Source organism: Carcharodon carcharias, chromosome 7 (assembly GCF_017639515.1).
Source record: "Carcharodon carcharias isolate sCarCar2 chromosome 7, sCarCar2.pri, whole genome shotgun sequence".
In the NCBI taxonomy this organism is placed as follows: domain Eukaryota; kingdom Metazoa; phylum Chordata; class Chondrichthyes; order Lamniformes; family Lamnidae; genus Carcharodon; species Carcharodon carcharias.
In genome coordinates this window covers 178788458-178805765 of record NC_054473.1, presented here as the reverse complement: position 1 = coordinate 178805765, position 17308 = coordinate 178788458, and the positions used below count along the sequence as shown (strand labels likewise).

At 42.7% G+C, this 17308-nt stretch overlaps 1 protein-coding gene across 2 annotated transcripts in view; it reads left to right on the top strand.

The window, feature by feature from the left end:
* vat1l (vesicle amine transport 1-like) overlaps nucleotides 1-17308 on the top strand; it is a 195330-nt gene that overhangs the window by 67752 nt on the left and 110270 nt on the right. For both annotated transcript variants that reach the window (XM_041191346.1, XM_041191347.1), the window contains exon 7: nucleotides 1599-1793. In XM_041191346.1, the coding sequence (XP_041047280.1) occupies nucleotides 1599-1793 (195 nt within the window). The remainder of the gene's footprint in view (nucleotides 1-1598; nucleotides 1794-17308) is intronic.

The window sequence follows — 17308 nt, the reverse complement described above, 5'->3', positions numbered from 1 at the left end:
AGTTTATTCCATTATGTTCCTCATGGTTGTTCTTAATAGGCTGAGTACAGACTGCACTCACCAGCCTGCGCTTGCAAAACCCAAAACAAAATGTTTGCTGTTAGATGTGATTTCGCGATTGGGCAGCACTTGTTAAAAAATCCTGAGTGCGCTAATAGCTACATGAGCAATCAATTTAAGTTAATTAGTCAAGTTCATAATATGGCTCATTTACGCTTGCTAGGAGCAATATACATTCATACGCAGGGACCTGTTCTCTGCAAACTAAAGGATATGTTCAAGCATTGCACTTTTTTTGAATCACCCAGAAACTTGGGGAGCCTATAGATCCCCATTGCTTCCTCCATGGCAATACCTCGGCCAATCAGAGTTAACTTGCCAACCAATCAGCAACATTTCCTCCAGTTGTATAAATTGTTGTGATTGTTTGCAATTTGGTATTCTTGCATTTGTCCTGATGAGTGCAAGGTGAAAAACTTTGGCAACATCACAGTATCACAGAATTTTTACAGCACAGAAGGAGTCCATTTGGCCATTCGTGTTTGTGCTGGCGCTCCAAGTGAGCAATATGGCTAGTCCATTCCCCCATCTTCTTCCCAACTTGCCTCTCTTTTCAGCAATATTCACATATTGTATTACCAAGTATTCATTTATACATGTTCACTAGTTAAGACCAAGTGTATGGTCTCCTGGACGGGTAGTTTAGAGGATGGGTATAATAGTATGTGCAGACATCTCCATTTTAAAGCCATGCACCCTGTCATATTTTTACATATTTACCTTGATTTTATTTTACCATGCGCATTTAAGTTGAAAAACATGAGTCAATTTATGAAGGAGGGAAGTAGAACAGGCAGCTTTCATTATATTTTGGAAAAAAGTTGGCACAAAAAGTGTGGCAAAAATATGGCAACTGGAAGTGAGATTTTGTATACAGAAAGTGAATGTGGACTATATATTATTTACCGCATTAAGATACGATCATCTGTCTAGTTGAGGCAAATAATTTAGATTCATTGAAGGGGAAGATAGATAAGCATGTTAGGGATAAAGGAATAATGGTTATGCTGATAGGGTGAGATAAAGTAGGATGGGAGGAGGCCTGTGAGATGTATAAATACCAACATTAAATTGTTGGGCCAAATGGTATATTTCCGTGCTATATCTGTGTAACTTGATGCTTGAATATACAAGACTCAAGGCTAATTTTACTTCATACAGCAAATGTACTCTGACGAATTACACCATGATAAACTCACACTCTTATTTTGTCACCTAATTCACTTAGCAAAAATTTTCAAATCTAAGCGTTAAAGCTCATCTTCAAAATAAACACACGATGCCATAAAAAATTGTTGCTTCTTCGTTTATTTAGCCAAATAAACTGGGTTCATTAAATCATCGACCATGTTGTACTTGTAAGTCATTAATTCAAAGCCCTGTTGTGCTTGTAGCTCATTAGATCGTAGCCATGTTGCACCTGTAAGTCATTAAATCATAGTACATGTTGTACCTATTACTCAAATGATTCAGATGTAGGCGGAAGGATGATTCACAATAAGTTTAATGAGAGTGGACAATTTGTTTCCTTCTTACAGTGGTGGCAGGTTGAGAAGGTGAACCCCATAAAACTCTACGAAGAGAACAAAGTCATTGCTGGATTTTCACTGCTTAACCTGCTCTTCAAACAAGGCCGGGGTGCCCAGGTGAAAGCAGTGATGGATAAGCTTGTATCGCTGTACAACCAGAAGAAGATCAAACCTTTGGTAGATTCATTATGGGCTCTGGAGGAGGTAAGGTTCTGGTTAGATCCTGCGTTAGCATGGTGAACTACAGGACTAGTTCTGTGTACAGAACTATCAAACCTTATAAACTGATAGTGAGTTCAATACCTTACATTGATAGCAACAACTTGCCCCAGTGTTTCTGCTAGCCAGTGCAGTTTCCCTGAAATTAGCTGTACCCAGCGTAATGGATGGCAAAATCTTACGACGCAAGTTAGGTTGAACCTAAGTCGACTTGACACGCTATTTAATATTGGTTTAAGAACATCGTACTATCTTGGAACCCAAATCTGCGTGCGAAACTGGCCAAATCACAAATGATGATAATGAAGATGCCAAGTTTCTGCAGACTTCACCTGTTTGAGACAGGTCTTCTTGACACAAAGGCACCAAGAGCTATGTTTTAGAGGTTTTTACATGTTAAGAAATGTTTGATTTCTGAAGAAACGGACTAGTGCACACTAATAAGAGCCTAATGGTTGTGTGATTTTTAAAGTGATTTTCAGCTATTTAAATTCTGGTTACTCAGAGCTAGTGGACAAGACACTTATTATGAATGCATTTTTTGTGATAAGCCCATTTTCAGCTGTAATATTAAAACTGTACCGGTTTCCGTTTAAATGCGGTGTCAAGATATTAGTCAAAGCCTTAGCCCACCGTCCTGAACCTGTCCTTCCATCTGTTATCTCTCTAGACCGGACAGGTTTTATAACAGGGAAGACAATCCTCCTTTAATTTAAGGGCAAGATTTTTCAGTCGGCGCCTGGGAGCGGGCCCTACACACCAACGCGTACAATGATGCGCGATGACGTTGGGCTTGTGTCCCGACGTCATCACGCTGAGCTGCCATGTTTCGTTCGGTGGGTGCGCACCAGAGTTGGCTGCTCGCCCACCGATATGTAAACAGCTTATTAAGGCCATTAAGAAAGTACTTGAAGTGATCGTCAAGGTGAAAAGGCCAAGCGGTCTTCGTTTTTTTTTTCAGGAAACCTCTTCCTCGAGCAAGGTGGAGATCCCCGAAGCTTTTTTATTAAATAAATTTGAAAAATTTCATAAATATAAAAAACATGTCCCGTCTCATGTAAAATGGCGGCGTGGAGATCAGCTCCGCGACTACTCCCGTCGAGCCCGCCCATCGCCTGAAAGATTGAGGCCTAAGGGTTCTTTTCAATATTGTTTATACACCTTAGCTACTCCTCTCCCTGAGTTTCTCATAACTTTGGATGCAGAAAAGGCTTTTGATAGAATGGAATGGGACCTTTACTTCACCCATCAAAAATTTGGATTGGACCCATTTCTATAAATTAGATATAACTGTCATATTCCTCACCGGTTACTTCAGTACATACAAATAATATCCAATCTAAACTCCTTGGCCTCCATCGAGGTACCAGACAGGGCTGTACCCTGGCAATTTCACTCCGGACCTGTGGAGCAGAAACTCTCCTTATATGCTGACGACCTGCTCCATTACATCTCTGATCCAGCCTCGTCTCTCCCACATATATTCTCCATTCTTGAGTGATTTGGTCATATTTCAGGTTTTAAAATTAATTTACATTGGAGTGAAAATTTTCCGATTAACTCTATTGCAGTGAGTTACCTTCTTTCTACCCTCCCCTGCAAGGTCTTAGTAAATAGTTTTAAATAATTAGGAATTTTAGTTACTTGACCCCTTGGAGACCTCTTTAAGCTCAACTCTCACCCTTGGTCGAAATGTACAAAGCAGGACTTAGCAGGGTGGCCTTTTGTTTTAGTTGGTCGTATAAATTTGGTGGAGATGAATATTTTGCCAAAATTTCAGTACTTATTTCACTGCATTCCATTGTTTATCCTCAAGTGTTGTTTTTGTTGCAATAGACCAATTATCTTTTTCCTTTATCTGGAATAAGAAAACACCCAGAATTCATAGGGCAGAATTTTGCCGTCAGCAAGCGGGGGGGCGGGGCCTGCTCACTGACACGTAAGATGACGCGAGATGATGTTGGGCGCAACCCCCGATGTCATCCCGCCCCATTTAAATTTTCAGGAAGGCGGGGGCGCAGCAAAATCAGCTGTGCGCCCGCCGACCTGTCAATGGCCACTTGAGACCATTGACAGGATCAATCAAACAATGGAAGGACCTGCCCGTCCAACCTTAAGGTTGGCGGGCAGGCCAGGAACCTCGGCGGCAAGTAGATAAGACATGAAACCTCATCCACCGGCGGGATGAGGTTTCATGCATAAAGTTATTATGTAGATTATGAACATGTACCATCTCATGTGACATTGTCACATGAGGGGGACAAGTTAAGGATTTTTTTTTCTATTTTTAATCTCTTTAAAAGTGTCAGCGCTCTCCCTGAGGCAAGCACTTAGCTTCAGGGAGATGTACGCTCTTCCATGTGCATGCGCGAAAGAGCGCACTCTCACTTTTGGGGAATCCCGCGCAGGAGGCGCTTAGCACTTCCGCCAGATGTCACACTGGGCAGGCCTTAATTGTCGCCCGACAGGCAGAAAATTCTGCCCATAAAGTTTTTCTACGAAGTCCCACGCATTTAGGTGGTTTGGCATTACCAAATTTTCAGTTTTCTTACTGGTCTGCTAATACCTGTTAAATTTCTCTCTGGCTTCATTCGGACTCGGCTAGTTCGGTGTGGGTGCAATTGGAGGCAGCTTCCTGTCAATCCACATCTCTGTTGTGCTCTGTTGTGCTCCTCCATACCTTTCTTAACCAGTCACTTTTCTTCAACTCCTATTGTTAGATAGTCACTTAAGATTTGGACCCAGTTCAGAACACACTTTGTGCTGCAGTCTCTCTCTTTACAGAGCCCTATTAATGCAAACCATTTATTTCCACCTTCATTAGGAGTTTCTGCCTTTCAAGTCTGGCGCGCGAGAGGCACCAAAATGCTAACTTATACATTGATAATATTTTTTGCTTCTTTTGACTCTGTCTCGGAAATATGATCTGTCCCACACACACTGCTTTCGCCATTTACAAATCAGAGGTTTTGCTTGCAAAAAAAATCACCCAGTTTCCTTTATTGCTCCCTAAATCACCGATAGATATTATGTTAGAATTAAATACTTTTATTAGGGGGTTCATTTCCAAATTGTATTCTCTAATTTTTTCACTACCCTGCCCTTCGCTTTCTAGCTTTAAAACTCTTTGGGAGCAAGATTTTGACTCAGACTTATCAGAAGATAACTGGATGTCTATTCTCTCTCGTGTACATTCCTCAACTGTATGTGCAAGACCTGGTTGCTACAATTTAAAATTTTACATCGTATCCATCTACCCAAGGTGAAATTATCTTCGATTTATCCAAATTTTGATCCAACCTGTGATAAATGCCACACTCCCCCAATCCCTCTAATTCATACGTGCTGGTCGTGTCCTAAATTGGCTTTGTTTTGATTTTTAGATCACTCTAACATATTTTCAGTAGCAATATTGAACCCTCTCCTATAACAGCACTCTTTGGAGTGGAGCCAAATGGCTTCCCTCTTACACAAATTCAGGCTGATGCACTCATCTTTTCAACATGATTGGCTAGATGTATTATTCTATTAAATTGGAAACAGTCTACCCCGCCTCCTTTTACTAATTGGAGACGTGATCTTATGCAGAATCTTAAACTTAAGAAAATGAAGTAACACCATAAGAGCTGATGGATTTTATGTAGCTTGGCTACATAACCTTTCTTAGATTACTTTGAGGACTTACAGCTCTCTACTTTCATGTAACTGACCCTAGTTATGTTGTATGTATTATATCAGGTGAAACTATATCTGACCTATGATTGTTGTTGATTTTCTTATTATTTACTTTTTGGGGGGTTGGAGAGGGTTTTTTTCTCTTTCCTTTTTCTTCTTCTTCCTATTTCTCTTTTCCTTTCTTTCGTTTTCTCTCCCAAATGTAAAGGTATTGAATTATTGCTGCACTGCGAGCTTTTTTTTTGCGTGGTTACTTATTATAACTGTTGTTAAAATTTTATTTCAAAAACAAAACTGCACTGGATTATTGCCATTATTTCTTTAATGTGAGGAAAGAAAATAAACAGGTACTGCGCAAACAAGGTTCGCGTTGGTTTATGATGTGCGTTGATGTTTAATGTGTTTAGTGCTGGGAGTCAGGCTGCTTTTGTGCTTCTCCCTGAGGATTGAGCCTCACCACCTGAAGACTGGGGTTCAGTGGTAAGCTGTGTGTGTCAGTGAGTTGAATTAAGGCAGGGTTTTTGTTTTATTTAATGTCCTATAACTTGCGGTGTATTAGTAGTGCACAACGTGAATATTGCTGGAAAGAGAAAAGATACCTCTTGTTTGCCCAAAAATGTCAAGAATTTCCTGTTGTGTTTTGTGGGGTAACTGATATACTTTCCCTCATCAATGTCCGCCTTCCTGCTCATCTTGGTGCTTCCAGTAAAACGATTAGAAATATTTAACTTATATAGAAAAAACTACCAAGCGTGACTGCTTCACTGCCACCAATTGACTTAGTTTCATCTTAATGCATGGGGATCAATGATGAAGCTGGTGGATTGTGTTAAAGCTGCCTTGCCGACCAGCTGGGAAATTATAAATATTTATGTTTATTACAGGCATCAAGACGTGGAATAATGGGAAGCTTTGGGTTCACATCCTTGTATATAAATCGTGGTAGAATCTGAACAATCCTGGTGTTTTCATGTTCCCTCATTTTGGGGAGAGGTTAACTCATGCATTTGACAGTTTGAGAGAAACCACCAAAGGGAGTACAAAATGGCTGTTCATACTTCGCAATCACCTTTGTATTGCTGAAAAAAGGGACATGTCGAAGCTTTTTGTCTTGCATTCATCAGGACACGTCGCAAGAATACCAATTGAAGGGGAAAACAACAATTTATACTGTATGTGAAGAGAGTGTAAGACAAAAAGCTTCAACCTGTCTCTTTTTTCAGCTCTCTGCTTCCAAATGACTACTCACCTTTGTTTTGAGAAAATGTTCAAGATTTGGAGTTCAGTGCTTTTGTATTTTTTCATCTATCGCTTTAAGGGTGACCTCGTAACAATAGTGTTGGATTTTTTTGATCAACTACTCTGTTTGGATCTCAGGGCTAAATTTTCTCATGTAGGTGGGAAACAGGAGGCAGTTCTGTATTGGAATTGGAAACCTGTCTCCATTAGGAAATGGGTTAAAGTTCAGATTTTCATGGGGTTGAGGCCTTAATTGATATGGAGACAGGTGTCGGTCTACTTAGAGCCAGTGGGGTGGGAATGGAAATAGGTCAGATGAAGTGTGAGACTCATTTAGATACCCGTGACAGCCATCACTTAGGCCTCTGGTTATCCTGAGAGAGAGATTTGCTGATTGTACCAAAGCATTCTACTTCACCGGAGGGAGGCAAGATGTCACAGGGAAGCCAGAGGCCTGGCTGCCTCTTGCTTCATCGATGCTGACCTGGATCCAATGCTGGAGGTCGTGAGGGAGAGGAGGGAGATCTCCTTCTAGAGAGTGGCAGGAAGAAGCAAGCACTTCATTCAACAGTTGTACCTCGCTGTTCAATATTACCTCCCACTGCCTCCTCTTCCTCCTCCTCCTTTTCCTCCTTCTCCTTTCTTACTTCTTGTTCCTCCCCTGATGAACTGTCACTTTCCAAAGCCTTGCTGTCCTCAAGGTCCACACCTCTCTGGAGGACCATGCTATGGAGAGCACAGCAGACCACCACACTGCCAGAGACATTCCTGCCGGAGGGTATTGGAGGGGATCACCCAACTGGTCCAAGCACTTGAATCACATCTTTAGAGACATGATGGCTGTCCTGCTGAGCAGGTGGCATTGGTTGTATTGTCTATGTCCCTCGGCCTAGAGCTCTCCTGAAAGCATCAGTGGGCATCTCTTCAGGGATCCTCCCCTAGGATCCATCCATGCACTTTGGGGGGTTGGAGTGAAGATCTGAGGCAGTGTGGACTGGCAGAGGATGAAGGAAACATGGCTGCTGCCAGGGCGACGAGCGCGCACACATGAAGGAAGTTCTTGTCGTGGTCGCAGACCAGTTGGATATTGAGAGTGTGGAAACTTTTCCCGTTGATGGATCGCATCAGCCAATCACTGAATGCCTTGATGACCACATGGGTCCAAGCGATTATGTCCTGCACCTGGGGGAATCCTGCAATAAGACCATAAGACGTAGGAACAGAAGCAGGCCATTCAGCCCATCGAGTCTGCTCCACCATTCAGTGAGATCATGGCTGATCTGATGATCTTCAACTCCACTTTCCCCATAACCCTTGATTTCCTTACTGATTAAAAATCTGTCTATCTCAGCCTTGAATATACTTAATGACCCAGCCTCTACAGCCCTCTGCAGTAAAGAATTCCACAGATTCACTACCCCCTGAGAGAAGAAATGTTTTCCTCATCTCTGTCTTAAATGGGCGATCCCTCACTCTGAGATTATGCCCTCTGGTCCTCGACTCTCCCACAAGGGGAACAACCTCTCAGCATTTACCCTGTCAAGCCCCCTGAGAATCTTACATGTTTCAGTAAGGTCATCTATCATTCTTCTAAACTCCAGTGGTACAGGCCCAACCTACTCAAACCTCTCCTCATAAGAAAATCCCTCCATACCCAGGATCAACCTAGTGACCTTTCTCTGGCTTTGAAGTCAAATAGACTTGAAACGTTAACTCTGTCTTTCTCTCCACTGGTCCTGTCAGACCTGCTGAGCTTTTCCAGCAGTTTTTGTTTTTGTTTCAGATTTCCAGCATCCACAGTATTTTGCTTTTAGCTTGAACCTTCTCTGGACTGCCTCCAATGCCAATATATCTTTCCTTAGATAAGGGGACCAAAACTGTTCACAGTATTCTAGATATGGTCTAACTAGTGCCTTGTATAGTTTTAGCAAGACTTCCCTATTTTTATTCCATTTGCCTTCCCTATTACCTGCTGAACTTGTATGTTAGCTCTTTGGGATTCATGTATGAAAACCCCCAGATCCCTCTGTGCTGCAGTCTTCTGCAGTATTTCTCTATTTAAATAATATTCAGCTCCTCTATTCTTCCTGCCAAAGTGCATAACCTCACATTTTCCCACATTATATTCCATTATCCAAGTTTTTTCCCACTCACTTGGCCAGTCTATATCCCTCTATAGACTCTTTGTGTCATCCTCACCACTTACCCTCCCAACTATTTTTGTGTCATTTGCAAACTTGGCGATAGTACAGTCACTTCCCTCCTCCAAGTCATTATGTATGTTGTAAATAATTGTGACCTCAGCACTGATCCCTGTGGCACACAGGTTGACATCCTGAAAATGCCCCCTTATCCCAACTCTGTGTCTTCTATTAGTTAGTCAACCCTCTATCCATGCTAATGTACTACCCCCAACACCATGGATTCTTATCTTATTAAGTATCCTTATGTGCAGTACCTTACCGAATGTCTTTTGGAAATCCAAACATATTACATCTGTTGATTTCCCTTTATCTATCCTACTTGTTACCACCTCAAAGAATTCTAATAAATTTGTCAGGCATGATTTCCCCTTCATGAAGCCATGCTGACTCTGTTTGATTACATTATGCATTTCGAAATGCTCTGCTATTACATCCTTTATAATAGACTGTAACATTTTCCCAATGACAATAAGCTAACTGGCCTATAGTTATCTGTTTTTTGTCTCCCTCCTTTTTTGAATAAGGGTGTTACATTGACAGTTTTCCAATCTTCTGGGACTTTCCCAGAATCTAAGGATTCTTGGAAGATTATTACCTGTGCATTCACTATCTGTGTAGCCACTTCCTTTAATATCCTAGGATGCAACCCATCAGGTCCAGGGGACTTATCGGCCTTTAGCCACCATTAGTTCCCTAGCACTTTTTCTCTAGTGACGGTTATTGTATTTATTTCCTCCCCATCTTTTGCCCCTTGTTTATTTAGTATTTTTGGGATGCTATTAGTGTCTTCTACCTGATGCAAACTATTTATCCAACTCCTCTGCAATTTCCTGGTTCCCCATAATTATATCCCCAGCCTCATTCTCTAAGTGGCCTATGTTCACTTTGGCCTCTCTCTTTGTTTTTATATATTTAAAAAAGCTCTTACTGTCTGTTTTTAAATTACTTATCAGCTTACCTTCAAAGTTTATTTCCCCCCTTTTGTTTGGTCATCCTTTGTTGGTTTTTAAAACTTTCTCAACCCTCTGGCTTACCACTAATCTTTGCCACATTGTATGTTTTTTTCTTCCAATTTGATACTATCCTTAACTTCCTTGGTTAACCATGGTTGGTTTATCCCCTTCCTAGAATCCTTCTTCCTCACTGGGATATATCTTTGTTGTGAGTCATGAACTATTTTCTTAAACGCCTGCCATTGTTCATCAACTGTCTTTTCTGCTAAACTCCTTTCCCAGTCCACTCCAGCCAACTCTGCCCTCATTCCTTTGCAATTACCCTTATTTAAGTTTAGCACAGTTGTTTCTGAACCAAGTTCCTCACTCTCAAGCTGAATGCTAAATTCTACCATATTATGGTCACTGTTTCCTAGGGGATCTTCTATTCTGAGCTCATTTATTAAGCCTGCATCATCACACATTACCAGATCCAAAATAGCCTGATCCCTGATTGGATCCACAACATATTGTTTTAGGAAACTGGAAAAGGAGGGTGTCAAAAGGTTGGAGGCAAAACTTACTGCCACCTTTCACTGTGAGGCCATGCCTACCAATACATGAATGTGCTGTCCAGCTCTGGCAACGAGGAGGTCAGTACCTAGCAAGATGCAGTGGAGTGCAGCCATTTTTGAGATGCCACTAAGGTCCGGAGCTGGTCCTTGGAAGGAGCTAGGGGTCAAGAAGTTCAAGGTCACAGTAACTTTTGACAGCCACTGGCAGGGCAAAGCCACCAGTGCAGCAAGCTGCGAGGTCTTCGGCAATAAGGGCACAGTTCACTGTGGCCATCTGCCTGGAGAGGCACAGTTTCCTGTGACACTGGTTCTCAGGCATCTCCACTCAGCTCCATCTTCGGCAGTTGATCCCTTGGTGAGAGTTTGGCCTCCATTGTCTTTCTGCCCTTCTTTCTTTTCCCATGCCCCCCTGATGCCATTCCTGTAAAGGATGTTGCCCCTCATTGGCACCGGGCCCAAAATCCGATAGTTGTCCTCTGTTGCCAACTGGAGCCTTCCTTCTGTACAGGTGGCCACCCAATTGTCCTTGGCAGCCCTTGCTTATTGCTCTTTTGCCCCCGTGATGCCAGGGGGGATGCAACCTATTCAAATTCCTGATGCTGAGCACCCACTGTCCCTGCCACCTTTGCGGTGCCAATTGCCCAGTTCGCCCTTTGCCACAAATAACATCCCAGAAGTAGCTCTAAGTCAGGAATTGGAAGGGAGGGAGGAACTCAAGAAAATTACAATCGCCAGGGAAGTGGTACTGAGCAAAATGTTGGAGCTGCGGGCTGTCAAGTCCCCGGGACCTGATGGACTTCATCCTTGGGTCTTGAAATAAATGTCTAGTGAGATAGTTAAGTGAATTCACTAGATTCGGGGAAGGCCCCATTAGATTGCAAGATAGCTAATGTAAATCCTTTATTCAAAAAGGGAGGGAGGCAGAAAGCAAGAAACTGTAGGCCAGTTAGCCTAACATCTGTCATAGGGAAAAAAATGTTAGAAGCTAATATTAAAGACATCATACCAGGGCACTTAGATAAATTCACGGTAATCAGGCAAGGTCAACATGATTTTGCGAAAGGGAAATCATGTATAACCAATTTGTTTAGGTTCTTTGAAGAAGTGCCATGTGCTGTGGATAAAGGGACACCAGTGGGTGTACTGAGGTTTTCAGATTTTGACAAGGTGCCACATCAAAGGGTATTGCAGAAAATAAAAGCGCATGGTGTAGGGGGTGACGTATTGCATGGATAGAAGATTGGCTAGCTAACAGGAAACAGGGTAGGCATATATGGGTCACTTTCTGGCTGGCAAGATGTGGTGTGCCACAGCTATCAGTGCTGGGGCCTCAGCTCTTTATAAATTATATAAATGATTTGGATGAAGGGACTGAAGGTATGGTTGCTAAATTTGCTGATGACATAAAGATAGATAGGAAGGTAAGTTGTGAAAAGGACATAGAGAAAGTACGAAAGGATATAGATGGGTTAGGTGAGTGAGCAAAGACCTGGCAAATTGAGTATAATGTAAGAAAATGTGAGGTTGTTCATTTCAGCAAGAAAAATAAAAAAGAAGCATATTATCTAAAAGCTGAGAGATTGCAGCTTTGAGAAGCAGAGGGACCTGGGTATCCTACTGCATGAATCACAAAAGTTTGGTATACAGGTGCAGCAAGTAATTAGCAAAGCTAATAGGATGTTATTGTTTATTGCAAGGGGAATACAAGATTATCGAGGTTATGCTTTGGCTATACAGAGCATTGATGATGCCGCGTCTGGAGAACTGTGTACAGTATTGGTCTCCTTCTTTAAGGAAAGATGTAAATGCTTTGGAGGCAATTCAGAGAATGTTTACTAGATTAATAACTGGAATGGACGGGTTGTATTATGAGGAAAGGCTATACAGTTTAGGCTTGCATCTGCTGGAGTTTAGAAGAGTAAGAGGTGACTTAATAGAAACATATAAGATCCTGAGGGGACTTGACTGGGTGGATGTAGAAAGGATGTTTCCTCTTGAGGGAGAATCTAGAACTATGGGTCACTGCTTAAAAATAAGGGGTCGCCCATTTAATATGGAGATGAGGCAAAATTTTGTCTTTCAGATGATTGTGAGACTTTTGAATTCTCTTCCTCAAAATGTGGTTAAGGCAGTGTCCTTGAATACCTTTAAGGTAGAAGTAGATCTATTCTTGATAAGTATGGGAGTGAAAGGTTATTGGGGGTTGGCAGGAATGTGAAGTTGAAGTTAAAATTAGATCAGTCATGATCTTATTGAGCTGCGGAGCAGGCTTGCGGGGCTGAGTGACCTACTCCTGCTCCTAATTCGTATGTTCGTATGATCTTTTTATGGGGCTGGGATGATGCCCAGAGCAGGCGTGAGTGGCTCTCCATTGTATAGCTGCCTGCCTTCAGCTGGTCATTCTCTGATGCCACGGGTAACCTGTCTGGCACTTCAAAAAAACAGAATCTTACGAGCTTTAAATGAGCTCTTAATCCGCCTTAATTGTCCCCAATTGGAGAGAGAACAGGATTCCTGTCCTGCCCTTCCCCCACCCTGGTGACCATTGCTAGCGCCGAAACTGGTGCCTTGACACACCTCCTGGTGTCGCCGTTTTTGGGGCTCCCCCTCCTCGGTTCCCATCTTCCCCTCTCAGTCTCAGCCCATCCTGGTAAAGGACGTGGAAAGGTTTGGTGAAATCTCAGCTGGAGTGTGAAGCTAACCAGGAAACTGTGGGCGACCCCTTCCACACACCCTTCCCGAATCCTGACCCGTGCTCTAACACACTGGGGGTATAAATTGGCAATAGCGCAATAGGGATGATAAAGAATTGGCAGCCCACTTTACACTCCACAAGGTTTTCTTTCTTTTAATTGGTCCATGGTGAATTTATATCCCAGGGTGCCTACCAAGAAATATCAATGATTAGATAGTTCTGTGGGCTACTGTCCTGACTGAGAAGGACAACACTTCTGTGTAGAGTATAAAACAAATCTAAGCTTCATCACATTGACACCTCTTGTAAACTGGAGGAAAGCATGTAATCATATTTCTAGCCTAGGCTGACACTGTGAGCTCCCAGTATTCAAGGAATTTCTAAAGTATAGCAATTTGGAACACTAAATTATTGGTTGAAGTTATATGATACATTTACTGACATTATTTAAACGACTGTAGGTTGGGGTGAACTTGCTGGAGCTTTGAGCAAGATTGAATGGTAGGTGTTGATCCACCAATTTGCAATGCTGGAAGTTGTCAGAAATGAAAAATCATGACAATAAGATCTAAGGTCTTGGGGAACAGGGATTGTGAGCCCTGTGCAAGATTTTTAATAACATACAGACGGTCATCTGAACTGTTAATGACAACAATGCAATGATCCCAGGCAAGAATTAAGTTTAAAACCAAAAGCTGCTCCTAGATCGGAGCATCACCAAAAACCACTGTCTTAGCATTCACATAAATTGGTATTTGTGGGATCTTGCTGTGTTTTCTTTTCAACATAACAGCGCACTTGGAAGTAAGTAATTTAATGTAAAGTGCTGTGAAACATTGAGACTTGCATTTCTATAGAACACTTTGCAGCCCAATGAAGTGTCGTCACTGCTGTTACGTAAGAAATTTGTGCACAGCCAACTCAAACAGCAATATAATAGCGTTAAGATAAACTTTTTTTTCCAAATTTTGGTTGAGCGATAAAGGAAGAGCGATTTTTTATTCATTGGATGTGGGTGTCACTGGCTAGGCCAGCATTTATTGCCCAACTCTAATTGCCCTTGTTTAGAGAGCACTTAAGAGTCAACCACATTGCTGTAGGTGTGGAGTCACACATAGGCCAGGTAAGGTAAGGACAGCAGATTTCCTCCCCTAAAGGGGATTAGTGAACCAGATGGGTTTGTACAACAATCATTTCATAGTCATCATTAGACTTTTAAATCCCAGATTTTTATTGGATTCAAATTCCACCATCTACTATGGCAGCATTTGAACCCAGGTCCTCAGGGCATTACCCTGGGTCTCTGGATTACTAGTCCAGCAACAATACTACTACGCCACCATCCCCTCATTTCCCTGCTCTTATTTGGAATGCTGTCATTGGCTATGTTAAGCCTACCAGGCAGGACAGACTGGACCTTCATTTAACACCTCACCAGAAAGACAGCATCGCTGACAGTGCAGCATTCCCTCAGTATTCCACCAGAGCGTTAACCCAGATTGTATGCTCAAGGCCTGTAGGGAGTACATGGACCCACCACACGATGGGTTGAAGGGCCTGTTTCTGTGCTGTATAACTGCTGAATCAGAGTTGATGATGCTACTAACTGAGCTAAAGCTGATTGTGCACAAGAGAGCTGCTTTATAAGTGGAAATCTTTTTGTTTCTTTTCTTTCTCTTTATTCACTTAGTTGGAAGAACAACTAGTTGGAGTCCAGTTGGGTACTCTGAGTTTAGGCTGATGTGTTGGTGTTTACAGACACTCCGTGATGGAGTGGTGGGGACAATTTGAGATGACAAATCAGGAACATCAGTATTGCTGAAAAAAGAGACATGCTGTCAAAATCTTTTGCCTTGTACTCATCAGGACAGACACAAGAATACCAAATTTCAAAGGAAACAACAATTTATATTGCATGAGGAAAAAAAGGGTACTGATTGGTTGGCAAGTGGACTCTGATTAATTGTGGCATTGCCATAGAGAAAGCACCAGGGAACAGTTATCCCCCAAGCTTTTGGTTAAATTCAAAAAATGCAAGTTGACTTTGATTGGTCGAGGAGTTGCCATGGGGAATGCAGTAAGGAACAGTTGTCTTCCAAGCTTTTGTTTAATTTAAAAAAGGCGCAATGCCTGAACATATCTCTTCTGTCTATAGAGGGTAGGATCCTGAGTATGAATATACATAACTCTAGCAAGCATAAGACAGCTACATTGTGAGCCAGACTGATAATCTTAAATTGGTTGTCAGTGTAATCTTAGCAAACTCAGTATTGTTCAGTAAGTGCAATCTAATTGTGGAATTACACTTAATGTTGGACACTATGCTCTTGAATTTTACAAGTGCAGACTGGTTAAGTACGGTCAGTAGTCTGCCCACGGGTGAGGCGGAGGTCAATGAGGGAGTGGTGGAGAAGTGCTGCTGGGGCCTCGGGGGTGAGAGGGACACTGCCAGGACCTGTGGGGAGAGAGTGGCTAACGGTGGGGCCTGTGGGGTGGTGAGCGTTGGGGGGGAAGAGGATGGCTGCGAGGGGCGATGTGCGTGAGAGAGAGAGAGGAGAGTGGGTGAGATAGTGTGTGTGTGAGAGACTGTATGTGTGTGTGAGAGAGTGTATGTGTGTGTGTGAGAGTGTATGTGTGTGTGTGAGAGTGTATGTGTGTGTGTGAGAGTGTGTGTGTGTGCGAGAGAGTGTGCGTGCGAGAGAGTGTGCGTGCGAGAGAGTGTGCGTGCGAGAGAGTGTGTGTGCGAGAGAGTGTGTGTGCGAGAGAGTGTGTGTGCGAGAGAGTGTGTGTGCGAGAGAGTGTGTGTGCGAGAGAGAGAGCGTGTGCGTACTGAGCGAGTGCTGCACAGTTGGAGGTGCAGTCTTTTGGATGAAATGTCATATCGAGGCCCCATCCGCCTTCTTGGGTGGATGTGAAAGATCCCATGGCACTATTTTGAAGAAGTTGACCGCAGGATGTCTCAAAGAAATACTTCTGGAGTGTAGTCACTGTTGCAATGTAGGAAACGTGGCAACAAATTCGCATACGGCAAGCTCCCATAAACAGAAATGTGACAATGATCAGATAATCTGTTTTTGCCTTGTTGATTGAGGGAAAAAATATTGGCCAGGGCACTCCCTTCACCTTCTTCAAAATAGTGCCATGGGACCTTTCACATCCACCCAAGAAGGTGGAAGGGGCCTCGATTTAACATTTCATCCAAAAGACTACATTGCAACAGTGACTACACTTCAGGAGTATTTCTTTGAGACATCCTGCGGTCATGGGAAGTGCTGTATAAATGCAAATCTTTCTTCATTTCTTTCATTCTTTAGTTCTTTTGTTCTTTCTTACTGTCTCCCCTCACCCTGTTGGTGCCCTTTGCTTAGGTACAGTATTTTAGTCATAAACACTAACTGATAAAGTTTTGATTGGCCTGTTTATTTCAGTGTGCGGTTTCTCCCAAATTGCTAGAACGAGAGGCCATGGTTTTAGGTTAAAGGGTGGTTGATTTAAATCAGAGGTGAGGAGGAATTACTTTTCTCAAAGGCTGGTGAATCTGTGGAATTCACTACCTCAGGGTGCAGTGGATGCTGGGACGCTGAATAAATTTAAGGAGGAGATAGACAGGTTTTTGATTAGTAATGGGTTAAAAGGTTATGGGGAGAGGGCAGGAAATTGGAGGCCAAAATGAGATCAGCCATGATTGTAACGAATGGCAAGGCAGGCTCAAGGGGCCGAATTGCCTACTCCTGCTCCTAGTTCTTATGTTCTTATGCTGCATGGGAACATTGGTAACAATCCTTGCTCTTGTACTCTGTGCCCCAGGATGTTGTGTGCTTTATTAACTGCCCTCTCAACCTGTCCTGTCACCTTCAACGATTTATACACATATATACCCAGGTCCCCCTGCTCCTGCATCCCCCTTAGAATTGTACCTTTTATTTTATATTGTCTCTCCACTAAAATTAATCACTTCACGCTTCTCTGCATTAAATTTCATCTGTCACCTGCCCGCCTATTCCACCAACTTGTCCATGTCCTTTTGACGTTCTGCACCATCCTCCCCATAGTTCAATACTCGAACCTGCAAGTTCCCCTCCAAGCCACTCACCATCCTGAAGTGGAACTGTATCGCCGTTCCTTCACCGTCGCTGTGTCAAAATCCTGGAACTGCCTCCCTAACAGCACTGTGGGTGTA